We start from the raw sequence: 14,525 nt of genomic DNA, 5'->3' as shown, positions 1-14,525 counted from the left end.
AAAAAATTCCCAATTCAGGCTGCTAGACAACAAGAACCTCAATTTCTCACAGGTTTTCCACCATATAATACCTGATATTTACTCCCCGCACCCCTTTGAATTAAAGTAAATGTAAATATCAAAAACGAAGGACTCTAAATATACATGAGTTTCATTATTACATGACGTTAAACAAATCTTTACCAATCCTCTCAAGAATGAATCTCTCACAAAATTACAAATGCAGTACCACTTGAATGCCAATTGTGTTAATAACAAACATTCCCAGAGGATGGGTTCTGCCTGAATGTTTTTTTACTACAGAGTCCACCTCCCTATCTAGAAGTGGCACTACATACACTTCCCCAGTTAGTTGCTATGAGTCGTGTTTGGTGAAACGATAACAGCACGGCTGGCATTCAGTGGCCTTTACAAAATCAAGGCTCTCCTGCACAACCAGCCAGACAGCCAGTTGCCAGAATTCAGCCCTTTGCCTGAACAGTAGGAATACATATTCATACATACTTGTTCATACATATTGGAAAAAAATACAAGAAAAAACGTACTAACTGGAAAAACATATGATCTGAAGTCACTAACAAATCTGGCAGACTCTACTGCAGTTAACATTTACGTAATGGGAAGCATGGCACTAATAATGTTGCAGCACGAAACACCAATACACTCAGATGGTGAGGCTTGAGTGACTCAAGACACGCATTGTTGTTGTGGCTTCAGCAAGCTTACGTATGCACTCCTCAAATTCGGCCAGGACCAGCAGCTTCCTCTGCATATTCAGCGCAAATCGTTGAAGCACAAGATGCGACGCTAACATGTGTCAAGCTGGTGGGGCCCGAGAAGCGCATTGTCATTTTCGTATTGCTTAGTGGTTTAGGACAGCAGTGGCAAACAAAAAAAATGAGCTGGTAGGCCTTAACAGAACAGAATTTGGGTTATCGCCTAATCGCCTAGCCATTCGTATAGCCTTAAAAGTTTCACCTGGCTCATACACCGCGAAATTATTTCATAAATTCAACATTATCAGCGTGACATCATTGTGCTCCTACAGGCTTGCTCGACATTACAAATCTGATGCATCTAGGCACAATAATGCATTAGATAGTTTGGCAGGGCTTCAAGAAAACCATCCTTTATACAATACATGTAAACCTGAAAAGTGAAAAGTTGAAACGTGCTGTGCGAACTAGGAGAACAAACGTTAAAATTTCACTTGTTACCTTTACTAAATGAATTGTCAAAAGATAACCTTGATATCTCCAAAATATTGTTCGAAATTTCGTGCACAAGATACTTGAGATTCTCACAACAATCTGTAAGCTTTACGGTTAATGCAATGTTTATTTTGGAATAACTTTTTTGTTCTTTTGCGTTGCTCATTACCCTAATCTCTGTATATCCTAGAGCTATTAACTCTGTGATCTAACTTTATTAGCAAGCTTATTCTTTTTAATATATTCTGTTCAAACTGATATTTGTCAATGCTTACATATTTTCTATATGGTTGTCTTAATTGTTGTGCTAGACAAACAATTACTTTTTATGTTTACTGTCAATGCATACGTACTACAAAACTGTAACCTCTTTAGTTAGACCACGCTCTTATCGCTGTATGCCATTTCTAGGGGGGCACGGACCCAGTCAAGCCTGTTGAAGGCTTTTTGTCCGTGCTCCTAAACATCCTGTGATGTTTGAAAAAAGTTTGTTTGTAAAAGCGCAAAGTGCACTTGAAATGGCCCCATGCAACACATTCTGTAATACAGATAGGTGAAGATGCTTATCACAATAGGGTTTGCAACGATAACTGTGATAACTGGGCATACAGCAACTCACTAGAAGATTTGCTGGTACAGGAATAGAAAACTGAGTTCACGCTGGCATTTTCAGGTGACATGGGCAGGTGAGCACTGCAAGGAAGCTGCTACGGCGGATAACTACTGTTCTCAATCACACGTACCTTTTCTTTTTACACGGGATTTGGCAGCAAGAAAACATATCATACCATTGCAGTCTGACGATGTACTGAATATTGCTGCTAAAGGATTGTGTTTTCCGGTAACATATCAACCAGTAAAAAGAAAGCATACCTGTATTGGGTCACTTTCTTGTGTCCTCGAATGTGAACGTTGGTGCCGAGAAATTGTACAAAACATGATCGTATCAACAAGGTTATACTGTACAGGATCGTCCACTCTTAGGGTGAACATGGCTCACCGTGGCCACACTCCGCGGGGCGCCAGTGCGTCCGGCGCGGCAGCACATCGAAGCGAAGCGGCGCAGGCGCACACGAACCTCGGGGAGGCGCTTCACCTCGTCTGCTACAGCGCTGGAGCGCGCCGCTCTGGCTTTGATGCAAGTACATGTCACCAAACGCAGGCGATCGAGGTGGCTTCGTGGGGAAGCATGCCTCACTCACTGGAGCATTTTCCAGCTGGTTTTCTCTACAGCTTGCGAACAGTCTGCTTAGGCAATTTGCATGAACAGAAACGAACTTCTCCCCACATAAATCACTTAGCATTTTTTTTTATGAGTAATGAGGGTAAAAATAGTCATTTGTCGCGCTCTTTATTAGGCTGGGACAATTTTATTTTACTCTCACAGCACTTGATGTAGTGCACACCAAGAAACCTATTAGGCGCGCACTTCTTTGTTGGAGTCATCCCGTGATGAGCTAGCACGCCGTGTCGCGCATGTCTTGATCCTAAGCACAAATTTGCTTAATTGATTTAATAAAACAACCGAAACCCGCAATAAATTTCACAGAAAGTTAGAGAGCGATTGTTCAATCATGCATCATCATGTTTGCCGTCGATTTTACCATTAAGGAGGGCAATAATATTACTTCGACAGCAACTAAGAAGTGACATCCGCTGCCTCGCGACTCTCTCATTGGCGCGTTAATGTCACTGGTAGTGGTGCACGGAGCGCTTTATGTGATGTAGGAAACTGCTCTCCCCGGCATAGCAACTGATATGGCGGCAATTTTACTCCCTCTTTTCATCTTTCTACATCCTATTTTTGCTGTCAAAGTTTGGATAAAATCACCAAAGCGGTGCCGGTCCTTTGACGGCTGCCTGACGCGAGAAGTCGCATCCTCATTTAGAGGAATCATCGATCAATTATTTGATTACATTGATTAGGTGGAGTAAAACATGTGGCGCAGATGTTTTTTTGGTTGTATCCTTGGAGAAACAGCATGCAACATGCGAATGCTGTTTGTCTGTTTTGAATAGGTCATTGGAGTCGAAAATTTATAATCTACATGTCTGTTTTCTACCTTAAATTATGCCTTCCCGGGTAATTAGGTCATTATTCGCTTCTATTTCATTTCAGTACTTCCTTGGAATAGGCCATATGCATATTCTCACTAGCATATAATAATTTGTTAATTGTGCGGTATACGTACCGAAGTGACACATGGCCCCTGCGTTACGCCATAGAGGTGGGCACCAGACAAATTTGGAGAGTAGGAGGAATTTATTTCTTTTTTTAGTGGCTGGTTGAGTGGGTGGGTGGGTGCTAGGCTGAGTGGGTAAAACCCAAATATGAATACGGCACAGGAACGCTTGCCGCGGACAAGCGATGCTGTTGCCATCGTGGGGAGGTTGCAGGTCCGTGTGTTGGATGAACGCGGCCACGATAATTAAACCTGCAGTCATGATGCCGGGCCGGTGTCATCTGCCGACAGCATGCCGGCCGTCCGCAAACGGGCTGGCCATTTGCAAAAGCCAAGCCTGGCCCAAGCCAGGTTGCTGTGGTCGGGCCAGTCTACTTTTTAACTGACCATGGGCAACAGCCCCAACTACCGTCGAGCCTTTTTTTTTTGTTGTTGTTTTTGCTTAGATCATGCCACCCCATCTTAGCTTAATATGCCGATGCGGTGCAGGCAATGGCTGTTCAACTTAGTGACTGGCCGTTCACGAATTAAAGATTCTGGGATGACTTGCCAAATCGAAACACACCAGAGGTGTTTCCATTAAACGAATTTCTGTCGACTTGCATGATGAATTGTATTTTGTTCGGTTGCTGGTTGCCATGGCACTTCGGCGACAAAAACACTGTAACAGTGAACAATAATTTCACTTCCCCGGTGCACTTTCGGAAACTAGCTATGTCGCGGCTATCGGAAAAAGAAAGACACTGCATTGTAGATTTGTGCCTACAAAACTATTCTCAACGGTTATATCGGAGATGACAAAAGGGCTGCTGAAAACTGTGAATAGAGATGGTGACTTCACTGAGTTTGTTTTATGGCTGAAATATTTCTCCCGTCTCCGTGGAACTACGCCACATGTTTTCGTCAACGTTTTCTTCCATGTCTAACTTCACAGAAATGCTTTTGTTAATACGCCGTTACGGCGTAACCAGGAGTGGCACCAGTCAGAAGACGATTTGACTTGTAGAGGTGGAAATCGCTCTCGACAGCCATCTTGTTCATGCATCGTTGTCTCTCTTGTAAATATTGTGAATACACATTTGTATCTGACTTCTGCAACGTAACAATATGTCACTCGTTTCTTTCTTTTTAGCTTCCTTGTCTTGCATCTTTCTCAACGAAGACAACTTAATGTATGCTAGAAAACTGACGCGTCGATTATAGATTTTTTACTCATACCATCTATTAAAATTTGACAGAAACAGCATTCGCGTGTTGTGTGCTGTTTCTCCAAGGATACAACCAAAAAAATGTCTGCGCCACATGTTTTACTCCACCTAATCAATGTAATCAAATAATTGACCGATGATTCCTCTAAATGAGGATGCGACTTCTCACGTCAGGTAGCCGTCATAGAACCGGCACCGGTTCGGTGATTTTATCCAAACTTTGACAACAAAAATAGGATGTAGAAAGATGAAAAGGGGGAGTAAAATTGCCACCATATCAGTTGCTATGCCAGGGAGAGCAGTTTCCTACATCACATAAAGCGCTCCGTGCACCACTACCAGCGACATTAACGCGCCAATAAGGGAGTCGCGAAGCAGCGGATGTCACTTTTTAGTTGCTGTCGAAGTAATATTATTGCCCTCCTTAATGGTAAAATCGACAGCAAACATGATGATGCATGAGTGAACAATCGCTCTCTAACTTTCTGTGAAACTTATTGCAGGTTTCGGTCATTTTCTTAAATCAATTAAGCAAATTTGTTCTAGGATCAAGACATGGGCGACACGGCGTGCTAGCTCATCACGTGACGAGTCCAACAAAGAATTGCGCGCCTAATAGGTTTCTTGGTCTGCACTACATCAAGTGCTGTGAGAATAAAATAAAATTGCCCCAGCCTAATAAAGAGCGCGACAAATGACTATTTTTACCCTCATTACTCATTTAAAAAATGCTAAGTGATTTATGTGGTGAGAAGCTCGTTTCTGTTCATGCAAATTGCCTAAGCAGACTGTTCGCAAGCTGTAGAGAAAACCAGCCAGAAAATGCTCCAGTGAGTGAGGCGCGCTTCCCCACTAAGCCACCTCGATCACCTGCGTTTGGTGACACGTACTCGCACCAAAGCCAGAGCGGCGCACTCCAGCTTTGTAGCAGACGACGCGAAGCGCCTCCCCGAGGTTCGTGTGCGCCTGCGCCGCTTCGCTTCAATGCACCGCCGCGCGGACGCACTGACGCCCCGCGGAGTGCGGCCACGGTGAGCCGTATTCACCCTAAGAGTGGACGACCCTGTACATTCCATTCTGTGACTTGTGCAGCACAACTCTTCCAATGCAGCAAGCAGCATTCTGCTTTGAAATAGGTGCCAATTATAAGGATTTTTGCAACCTTGACATTAAATCAATCCATATCAGGAAGATGGCACAGCACACATTTCGCCATTTCGTGAGGATCATTTGGACATCAGTGACATATGTCTTGAGAACAGGCAAAGGCCACAAGCACATTCTTTTATACCTTTTAAGAAATGTTTGGTGCAAGCAGCGAAAAAATGACAGTGCAAATAGTTGCCACCACACAGCCAGTTATTTTTACTGTTGGTAACATGAATGTGCTGTTACACTAAAGAAAGTGGGCAACAGATGCAGATGAATATGGCTATTCGATATTTCATTTGATATTCAAATATAAGTATAGTGTGCAAGACTACATGGGAAAATTTTAATATTCCCACACCCCTGCTGCTAAGTAAACAGAGCATGGAAGTTTCGACAGACAAACCACACTGCTGCATGACCAGTTTGGTCAACCGTAATTCATCATGGCCCAATGTATTTTGACAGTTTTTATTGCAGGCTAAAGAAGAATCAGGGTGTCTACCAAGTTCACATTTTCAAATTCCCTGAGTTTTCCAGATTTTGCCTGAGTGCCTTTGCGAAATTCCCTGAGTGACACAGAACTTTTTTATGTAAAGACGGGCTGACACCATGTCACCCGGTGCTGTCACTCTCCAGTAAGCATGTTAAAAAATAAAAAAACGATTTAATGCAGTTTGAATAGCAAGGAGTAATGTTTATTTTTACAAAATATAAAACAAAAGGGAGGGGGGATTAGTAAAATGCTCAAGATATCTGCCCCCTCCCCAAAAAATGGTACAACCCACTGCAAATCAAGTCCAACATTTTCAAATACCAATTAAAATGCATACAGAAACAAATATTTTTCGAAAATGAGTTATTTCTATCAACTGATAGCAAGCTCATTAGTATTAGGCCTGAACTTTGTCACAAGTGAGATTCTCTCAGCAGCTGGAAAGTCAACCTCAACTGTCCTGACATACTCCGAGTCCACGCACAATGCATCAATGTAGCATTCCACTGCTTTAAAGAGTTCACTTTGGTTTGGATAAGGGTCATCTGCATCTCGACGTCAGCCAAAAGTTTCCTTTTTGAGCTCACGCTCCTCCAAAGAAGAGGCGGCACAGTTAATTTCCCGATCATTCCTCAATGCGATGATCCTTTTTGTTCTCGTCCTCGTTCTGCCACGCGTTCGCCCCACGGATAATTTGAAGCATCTTCTTGGTCAGTTTTACAGTCAACGTCCAATTTTTTCGGACTCCCTAGGGGCCACTAAAACTTCAAAAAAATTGGGCAGTTCAAAAAAAATGAATGCATGTCTTTTACTGCCCTTAAGGGCTCAAATTGCCACAGGCACGCATCCAAAAATGCTCTGAAGTCCTGCCAGTACAGTTATTAGGCATATCGGTGCTCGTACTGTGACAGGAGATGGCGGGTGCATGCGTGTATAATTAAGGAATACATAATGTGTCCCGTGACAATTTACCCTTCCTGCGTTTGTTATGCTTCACCGCAATACTTTTCTGTATGCTTCACAGTGTAACATTGCTGTATTGAAGCGAAGCTGACTTTCGGAAACCGGCACTCTGCAATGCACCAATCGCGAGGACCACAAAGGCAGAGTCGGTGCCATTGCTGACAGCGTCGAATTCTTTCAATGAAAAACATGGCACCAAATGGCAAGAACCTTAATAGCGAACATCGCAGCAGCTAGGCCTTGTGTTGTCGCGGCGGTGGCTACGGCTGGCAGCAGATCTACGTGCAAGAGCGCCGGCTCGAGACGGCAAGATAATCAAAACGGCGGTGTTGGCTTTGATTAATGCCATTTCGGACCTGCGGTAGCGGCAAAAAGTCTGGAAAATCGGACGGCAAATGGTTCTTGCGTCCAAAATTTCAGACGTTCTTGTACATCGACTCTATGGGGCATGTGGTGGTGCCGCGAAGCTGTCCACATTATCGGGCATGTCCCAAAAATCGGGCGTCGAGAAAATCGGTCGTTGACTGTCCACTGGCAACTCCTCCAGAGGACGACAGGGCGTCAAAGACAATTTGTTACGATTTCTCTCTTTTATTCGAGCCAGCATTCGGGAGACTTTCATTTCCTTTCAATCAAATGACCGCTACTTTTCCCTGATAGAAGCACAAATTCTCCGAGGTTTCCCTGAGTATTTCCAGACTATCCAAAATCCCTGAGAATTCCTGGTTTTCCCGGTTGGTATACACCCTGGAGAATGCTTCACTGCAAGTAAAAATTTGTTGAGGTACTTTGTCGACACTGGCGGCTACAACTCTGCAGGTGTGCATGGTGCTCAGAAATATTCATCATCATGTGCATGCTACTTTCTAAAGAGCTATTTCTATCAATAGTTATACAGGCAACCCTAAAACAAAATGAGACATGTCCTCCTCGTTGCACCCAGCCAACGCTCAGTTGCGACTAAAAATGACTGCTGCTGACCCTGTTGTGACTGCTCAACCACACACAGAAGCAGACAAATTTTTCTTAATGGTGCACAGGACTGGGTGTCAAAACATGGTCACAGCCTCACAGGCACAGACAGAGAGCCCGGTGTACAATTTTAGATGCATGACACTGCTCATACTCCTGATGAAAACAGCACAATGAGCTGTTACACTCTCAGCAACGCAGTCTAACCACCATTTCAATGTTTTGTTTACTCACGACTGCACTGAACACATGACGTAGACAAAAACAGCGTCACTTCTCTTTCTTATTTGAACATGCATCAAAGAAACCCCATACCTCATTAAAATCTGTAGGACTAGTGCAGAAGCCAGGTAAAAGTGACCATATCTGCCTCTCCAAAATCTCATAGGCCTTGGTTACAGACGTAGGCTTGTCTGGAGCTTCAGCTGCAAACATGAGGGAAGATTTTAGGCCAATTGCGGTTAGAGGTTTGCCATTTGCCATGTGCTTTAAGCTACAAGATCTGCAATGTATGAAAATGCAACTATACTGCTACCGAAAGACAAATTAACAGGCAAAACGTACCCAGCTCATGGAAAGCAGAGGCTAGTGGGAGAAAGTATGTAGTGAAGAAAGCAAGCCGTGTGGCCCTTATATTGTCACGCAAGACTGGCAGCATCCAACTCCTTTTGAAGTCTTGGCCCCTTTTAAATGCACAGAAAAAACAGGAAGCATTGTCACATGCATGCAGCAAAATATAAGCTCATAATTAATGCCCCAACAAAATACAGCTACTTACTCTTCTTCGCTCATATCCAGTGGAATGGCTTTCAATACGAGCTCGGGTCCCATGGCCTTGACAGCAGTAGCTATGGTTCTGTCTACCATAGCACTGTTGGAGTATGCCTGAGATTCACGCAACTCTGCTATCTGGCTTAACGGCTGTAAAAAAAAGTACAGTCTGCACTGAAAAACAACAGGTGCCAATCCAAGCATTTTCATATAGCACAAGCTTATACAGGGCGTCCCACGTAACTTGGGCCAGACATTAAAAATATGCAAATGCCACGTAGCTGGGCAGAAGCAAGGTAGTGTTAAATATTATAATTAGATGAAAAGTGTCAATGAGAAAATTCTAGCGCAACACAAAAAACACCTGATACAGCTTTCTGTTGCTCAATACATGCTATATAGAAGTGTTTTTCCAAGCTTAAAGAGGCCCACAAATACATGCGAAATTGCTGCGCGTTTCCCATCCGAGGCACTTTGCATGTCCTTGTGGGCTTCTTTCACACTCGGAAAAACACTTTTATATAGCAGATATTGAGCAACAAAAAGCTGTATTGGGAGTTTTTCATGTTGCTCTACAATTTTTTCATTGACACGTTTCATCTAATTATAATATTTGAGAAGACAATTGATTAAGAATAATTATCTAATCAGGCAGAATGAAAAAAATAATCTCCAAGCGACGGCAAACAACATTAGCTTTGTTCTGTCCAGCTACATGGCGTTTGCATATTTTTTAATGTTTGGCTCAAGTTACGTGGGACACCCTGAACAATCCTTCTGTAACATGATCTACAAAAAACAAACCTCAAGCATGTCAGTGGCACATTTCTTGCCGAGGACCTACAAAGAGTCAAGAGTTTGAGTGAATTGCAAGATGCACTCCCATATTTCAGGGAACAACTATAAATGTCCCATAATGTGAAAACATACCTCAAAGCAAGTAGCCCACGTCAAAAGCACCTGATCCCAGACTGACGCAAACTGGTAGTGCAATGCTCGTTGCATGTGCTCGACAACTTTAACACCAGTGGTGTGGCACAAGCTATTCATGCAACTTGTGTTTCCTTCCTTGTCCAGGCAAGCTTGAAAGTTCTGCTTCAGCAATGTCTGAAAATGTGATTTAAGCAAGTGCTCATTCGGTGCATTACTTGGCTACAAAGATTTCAGAGCACTAGGTATTATTGGCAAAAGTATAAAATGGCAAGGGCTAGGTTACTTTACCAAGATTTATTAATGTTTCAATAATATTCAGTTCAATCAAATTGAAAGGTTGCAGTTCGTATACCAAATACAAGCCAGAATTGCTGCCACAGAAAACTGATGTGCAGGAAAGCTGATTTGAAGGCTTGAAGTGGCCCATAGATACCATAGAAATACAATAAGAAATGTTCTTTCTATAATAATTTTTCTTTCAAAGGTCTGCACATAAACCAGTAAAACTGGTTAACTAAAATATGATCTGCTGGAAATTTATCAGGTTATTTTATTTCATGCCCAGCACACATGAATACCATTTTTAAAAATTGTGCACACAATAATTTTTTTTTTCTTTCTGTCACCTCAATTCTCAATCAACATTTTAAAATGGTTTAAAAAGAAATACCTGGCGTCCGTTTAGGTGCAATTAAAAGAAAAATTTCGAACGTAGATAGCAAGATTGAGCAGGTGTAGCCTCTTGGTGTAGTAAGCTGCAACTAACATGGCAATAAAATCCACGATGCCAGAGATGAGAACGGCAACTCGTTGTGTGACACAAAGGAGTTAAACTTTTAATAAATTTATTTGTTCAATTTAAAGTGGCATGTCATATAAGTTTCCTCGCATACTGCTGACTTCACTTCATTTACCCCAAATTTTAGTTCGATGACATCCAAACCTTCCTGATTGGAAACATTTGTCAACAGACCCTTTATTTTGAACACTAGGATGATTTACTTCAATTTTGGAATTGAATTTTAGTCAAATTAATGTGTGAAGTGTAGTGGCTTTTTCTGTGGTAACTTACCATCAGCACCATTGCAGCAGTGTAACTGGTATCTGACCTTCCACTATGCCAGCTGTCCACAATAATTCCAACAAATTTTGGAAGGTTGCTTAGGAAGAGCTCAGCAGAGGTACTAAAAAATAAAAAAAGACAAAATTAATGGCATCGCTCTCTTATAGCATGCAATATGATCTGCACAGTATTGAATTTGCAACTCCTTTAACCTTTCAAGATTAGCCAGTGCCTCCTGAACAGTGACAAGCCACACATCGTAGAGCTTGTGATCTCGTAGGCCAGGCTTGTAGTCGTAGAGTGCCTGAACAGAGTTTGACAAATATCAGCATGAAATACTTTGGGGGTATAGATGTCAAAAATGAAATCGGTAGTATTAAGTACTCACATTGACAAGCTGTGCATTTAGCTCTGGGCTTAAAGCTACAGCAGGACGCGGCCTTGAAGAAAAGAAGGACTGCAACATGACCAAGCCACACCGTACGACCGTCTGAAAAAAAAAAAAGAAATGTGAGGGAATACTACGGCCAAAAATGACCATAATTAACAATAACAAGACATGAAAAGTCCTCAACAACCACAATATTAAAAAGTAAGCATGATTTTTGTGCTAGCACAAGACCACAAGGACCCATGAACACAAAGAGACAAGACTAAATAGGTTGCTTCTTTGTGTTTGTTCATCCTTCTGTCCTATGCTAGCACAAGAATCATGGAACCTCACCAACTAGCAGAGTCACAAGTACTGCAAGGTGTAATCTACTGACATCCGTAAAGTACTGCATCTATATTATGTATATCTGTATGTTTTCATGGCAAGTCTACAAAAAGTTTAAGCCACTACGCACTACATTGAAATTTAAAGATGCATCATTCAGCTGATATTTACACAGTTAACCATCACAAACATATTCAAGCACGTGAGGCATGAATGGGAAGCCTCCCAATTTAAGAGGGCTAGTGCAGTGGCTGCTCACAAGTGACAAATCTACCTTCCAGCTATCCATGCTCTACAAACTTTTAAAGTCTACAATGGGCAAAAGAACACGATAACTCACAGGGTGGCCAGCCCCCATGACTTGGAGCACTGCTTCGCATGTAGCCTTAACTTCTGCCTGGGGAAACAGGTGCAGCACCAATTTTAAAAAGCCAAAAATGTGCAGGGTCGACACTGGCAAGGATGTTGCTGCACAAAAGAAAAACAAGACACTTTAATCAAGGCATGTCAGATGTGATGTCATAAGGTACAAATATGCAACACAGAAGAGTGTGATCTCAGCTTTTTTCGAACTAAATCAATGTAGCAAAATTAATGCTGAACACAAGAGCTTACACATTGAAAATTTACACTACAGTGAACTGCTGTGACTACAATCGGACATAATGAACTAATGAGCATAATGAACAAAATAATAACTTTCTTTGAATCCCTGCAGACAAACATGTATCTGCCACCTCACTTTTACTACCAATAGGTATAAAAAACATTTTTCCCAAAGCAAAAAGGGTTTTATAGTGCCCACAGGGTTCAACAAGATTTGCATTGTGCAGGCTCTTTCCCTAGGACAAGTGTCAGGCCGGGAGACACCTGTGCCCATTTGTATAACCATCCTCCCGCAGCTGAGGTGGACACTCAACCACGAGGCCACGACTGCAGTCCACTCATTTCACCGCCCATTTCATGATGGTATGCATTGCCAGGTTCAAAAGATCCAACATGTTGCACTGCACAGGGCCAACCATAGCACACGCTCCACATGGCAATAAGGTCAAAAGCTCACATCACATGTGTGGTACTACTTGCATCACAAGTTATACATGTGCGTTGGTTGTCAGGATGTATTTTGACTCAATCGCTGAAGCTTGCATTGCTTCGATACAAGGACCTGTAAGTGTTTTAGGCACACATTCAGATATCCATTGTTTTTGTTGGCCAATGCATGGCAGATTTAAAAGACTTGTTTGACTATAAGTCATGAAAGCCTTCCACTTGTTGAAATGTATCAACACGAAAATGCACCCTCGTTCACTATGTAACTAGATATCATCCACGTATGAAAAAAGGGATTACTACCCCTGTCACACTGGGCAAACTTAATGTCATTTTGAGTGAGAGCATATAATCATCAATGTCACTTACTGGCTGTCACATGGAAAGGATTAGCGACTCTTGTTGTAGAACAAACTCGCCTTCGAGCATGTTTATCAAACGAACTGTACGGGATCGAAGTGTGTAGCCTCAATATCAGTGCTTCAAAAATAAACTATTACTCATTGTAGAGTCTGAAGAAATGCTGAAACCACATTTTCTGTGATTTCATATGTTATATGCATGACCGCGTCATATACAGTCATCTGTAATGAAAATCACCATTCTTCCTCTGCTTGCCTTAAATGTAATGCTGTTGTTTTCTGGCTTGCGACAATAGATAGTGTTAATGTGACTGCAACAAATTACTTTATTTACACTAAAATTCATGCCAACTTCTTAACTATAACACAATGACATTTTGGAAAAATTGGCTAAAATACCAAACAAATTATGTGCATATCTGGTGCATATTGATTTGCCCATTGACACGGCCACCAGGTCTAGAAAACTCCTTTCCCGTTTAGCAGCGTGCCAAGTGCCCTTTGTACAGCGAAGTGTACTCGTTCAAAGTGTCCTTAAATTAGTCTGACATTGGCGAGCCCGTTAAGCTACCCAATGTGCAAAGCATTATGAAGTCACCAGTTATAAACCTAAAGTCATCTCCCATTTCCATGTGAGGTCACTATTATGGGAGAGCTTGTTTCACTTTGCTGGCTCATTCCTTCCACAGGTTCTTGCATTGCTAACAAGTATAAGCTAAATGATAAATGTCATTGCATTGTCGCTTGTTAAAAATGTGCTCTACTCTAAGCATTGAGGAAAGCACTCTTTGCACCTTGTTATTGTATGACAAACAGCTTCGATTTGCAAAGGCTAGGCTAGACAGAGGTCTCCATGAGGCTCTTGCCAATTGATTCGGGGATAAAAGTACTCTTACAGATTTGGTAGCAGCACTAGATCAAATGTATCTACATAGGAGCATAAATGAGCAGAAAATTAGAAGTACTAGAACACACCTATCTCACCACAAGCTTCACAATGCTACTACAGATGCAAGACTGATGTCGGTAGAGTAACTTCAGAGCAACAAAATCAATGTGCACTTCCTTGTCCATCTTGCATCTCGCAATTGTGTCCACTAATTAAACCCAGTTTGTCTGTAGCATTGGCAGCCAGCATTGGCGTTTCTTTTAAAACATAGGTGAATGTGTGGTAGACAGTAAAAACAAACATCCTGGTAAACTGAGTGGGCTGGATTCCAAATGAAGTGCTCAAAACAATATAGACAGAGAGCCCCTTGTATTGAAACCAAATGTTTCAAATTCTATATTGTGCATCAAACATCCTCTTGAAAGCACCACGCATACGCAACCAGAGCGCGGACATGTGATCGGAGCACGCAGGAGGCAGAGTTAAACATTTAAATAAGTCAAAAAAATCAGCAGCCAGATGGAGGAAGGTGGTGGGGAGGGGCACTGGCCTCC

The 14,525-nt window shown here is 42.2% G+C and overlaps 1 protein-coding gene across 4 annotated transcripts in view; it reads right to left on the bottom strand.

The window, feature by feature from the left end:
* Positions 1 to 14,525, bottom strand: part of LOC135901293 (RRP12-like protein) — a 156,475-nt gene that overhangs the window by 27,653 nt on the left and 114,297 nt on the right. For all 4 annotated transcript variants that reach the window (XM_065431040.1, XM_065431031.1, XM_065431055.1 and 1 more), the window contains 9 exons: positions 12,008 to 12,135; positions 11,338 to 11,439; positions 11,162 to 11,253; positions 10,959 to 11,070; positions 9,884 to 10,060; positions 9,758 to 9,793; positions 8,961 to 9,103; positions 8,747 to 8,865; positions 8,498 to 8,607 (listed from right to left, as the gene is read on the bottom strand). In XM_065431040.1, coding sequence (XP_065287112.1) covers positions 8,498 to 8,607; positions 8,747 to 8,865; positions 8,961 to 9,103; positions 9,758 to 9,793; positions 9,884 to 10,060; positions 10,959 to 11,070; positions 11,162 to 11,253; positions 11,338 to 11,439; positions 12,008 to 12,135 — 1,019 coding nt within the window. The remainder of the gene's footprint in view (positions 1 to 8,497; positions 8,608 to 8,746; positions 8,866 to 8,960; positions 9,104 to 9,757; positions 9,794 to 9,883; positions 10,061 to 10,958; positions 11,071 to 11,161; positions 11,254 to 11,337; positions 11,440 to 12,007; positions 12,136 to 14,525) is intronic.

Source organism: Dermacentor albipictus, chromosome 1, assembly GCF_038994185.2.
Source record: "Dermacentor albipictus isolate Rhodes 1998 colony chromosome 1, USDA_Dalb.pri_finalv2, whole genome shotgun sequence".
Classification (NCBI taxonomy): Eukaryota; Metazoa; Arthropoda; class Arachnida; order Ixodida; family Ixodidae; genus Dermacentor; species Dermacentor albipictus.
Note: the sequence above shows the minus strand (reverse complement) of the source record. Positions and strands in the feature narration are given on the sequence as shown.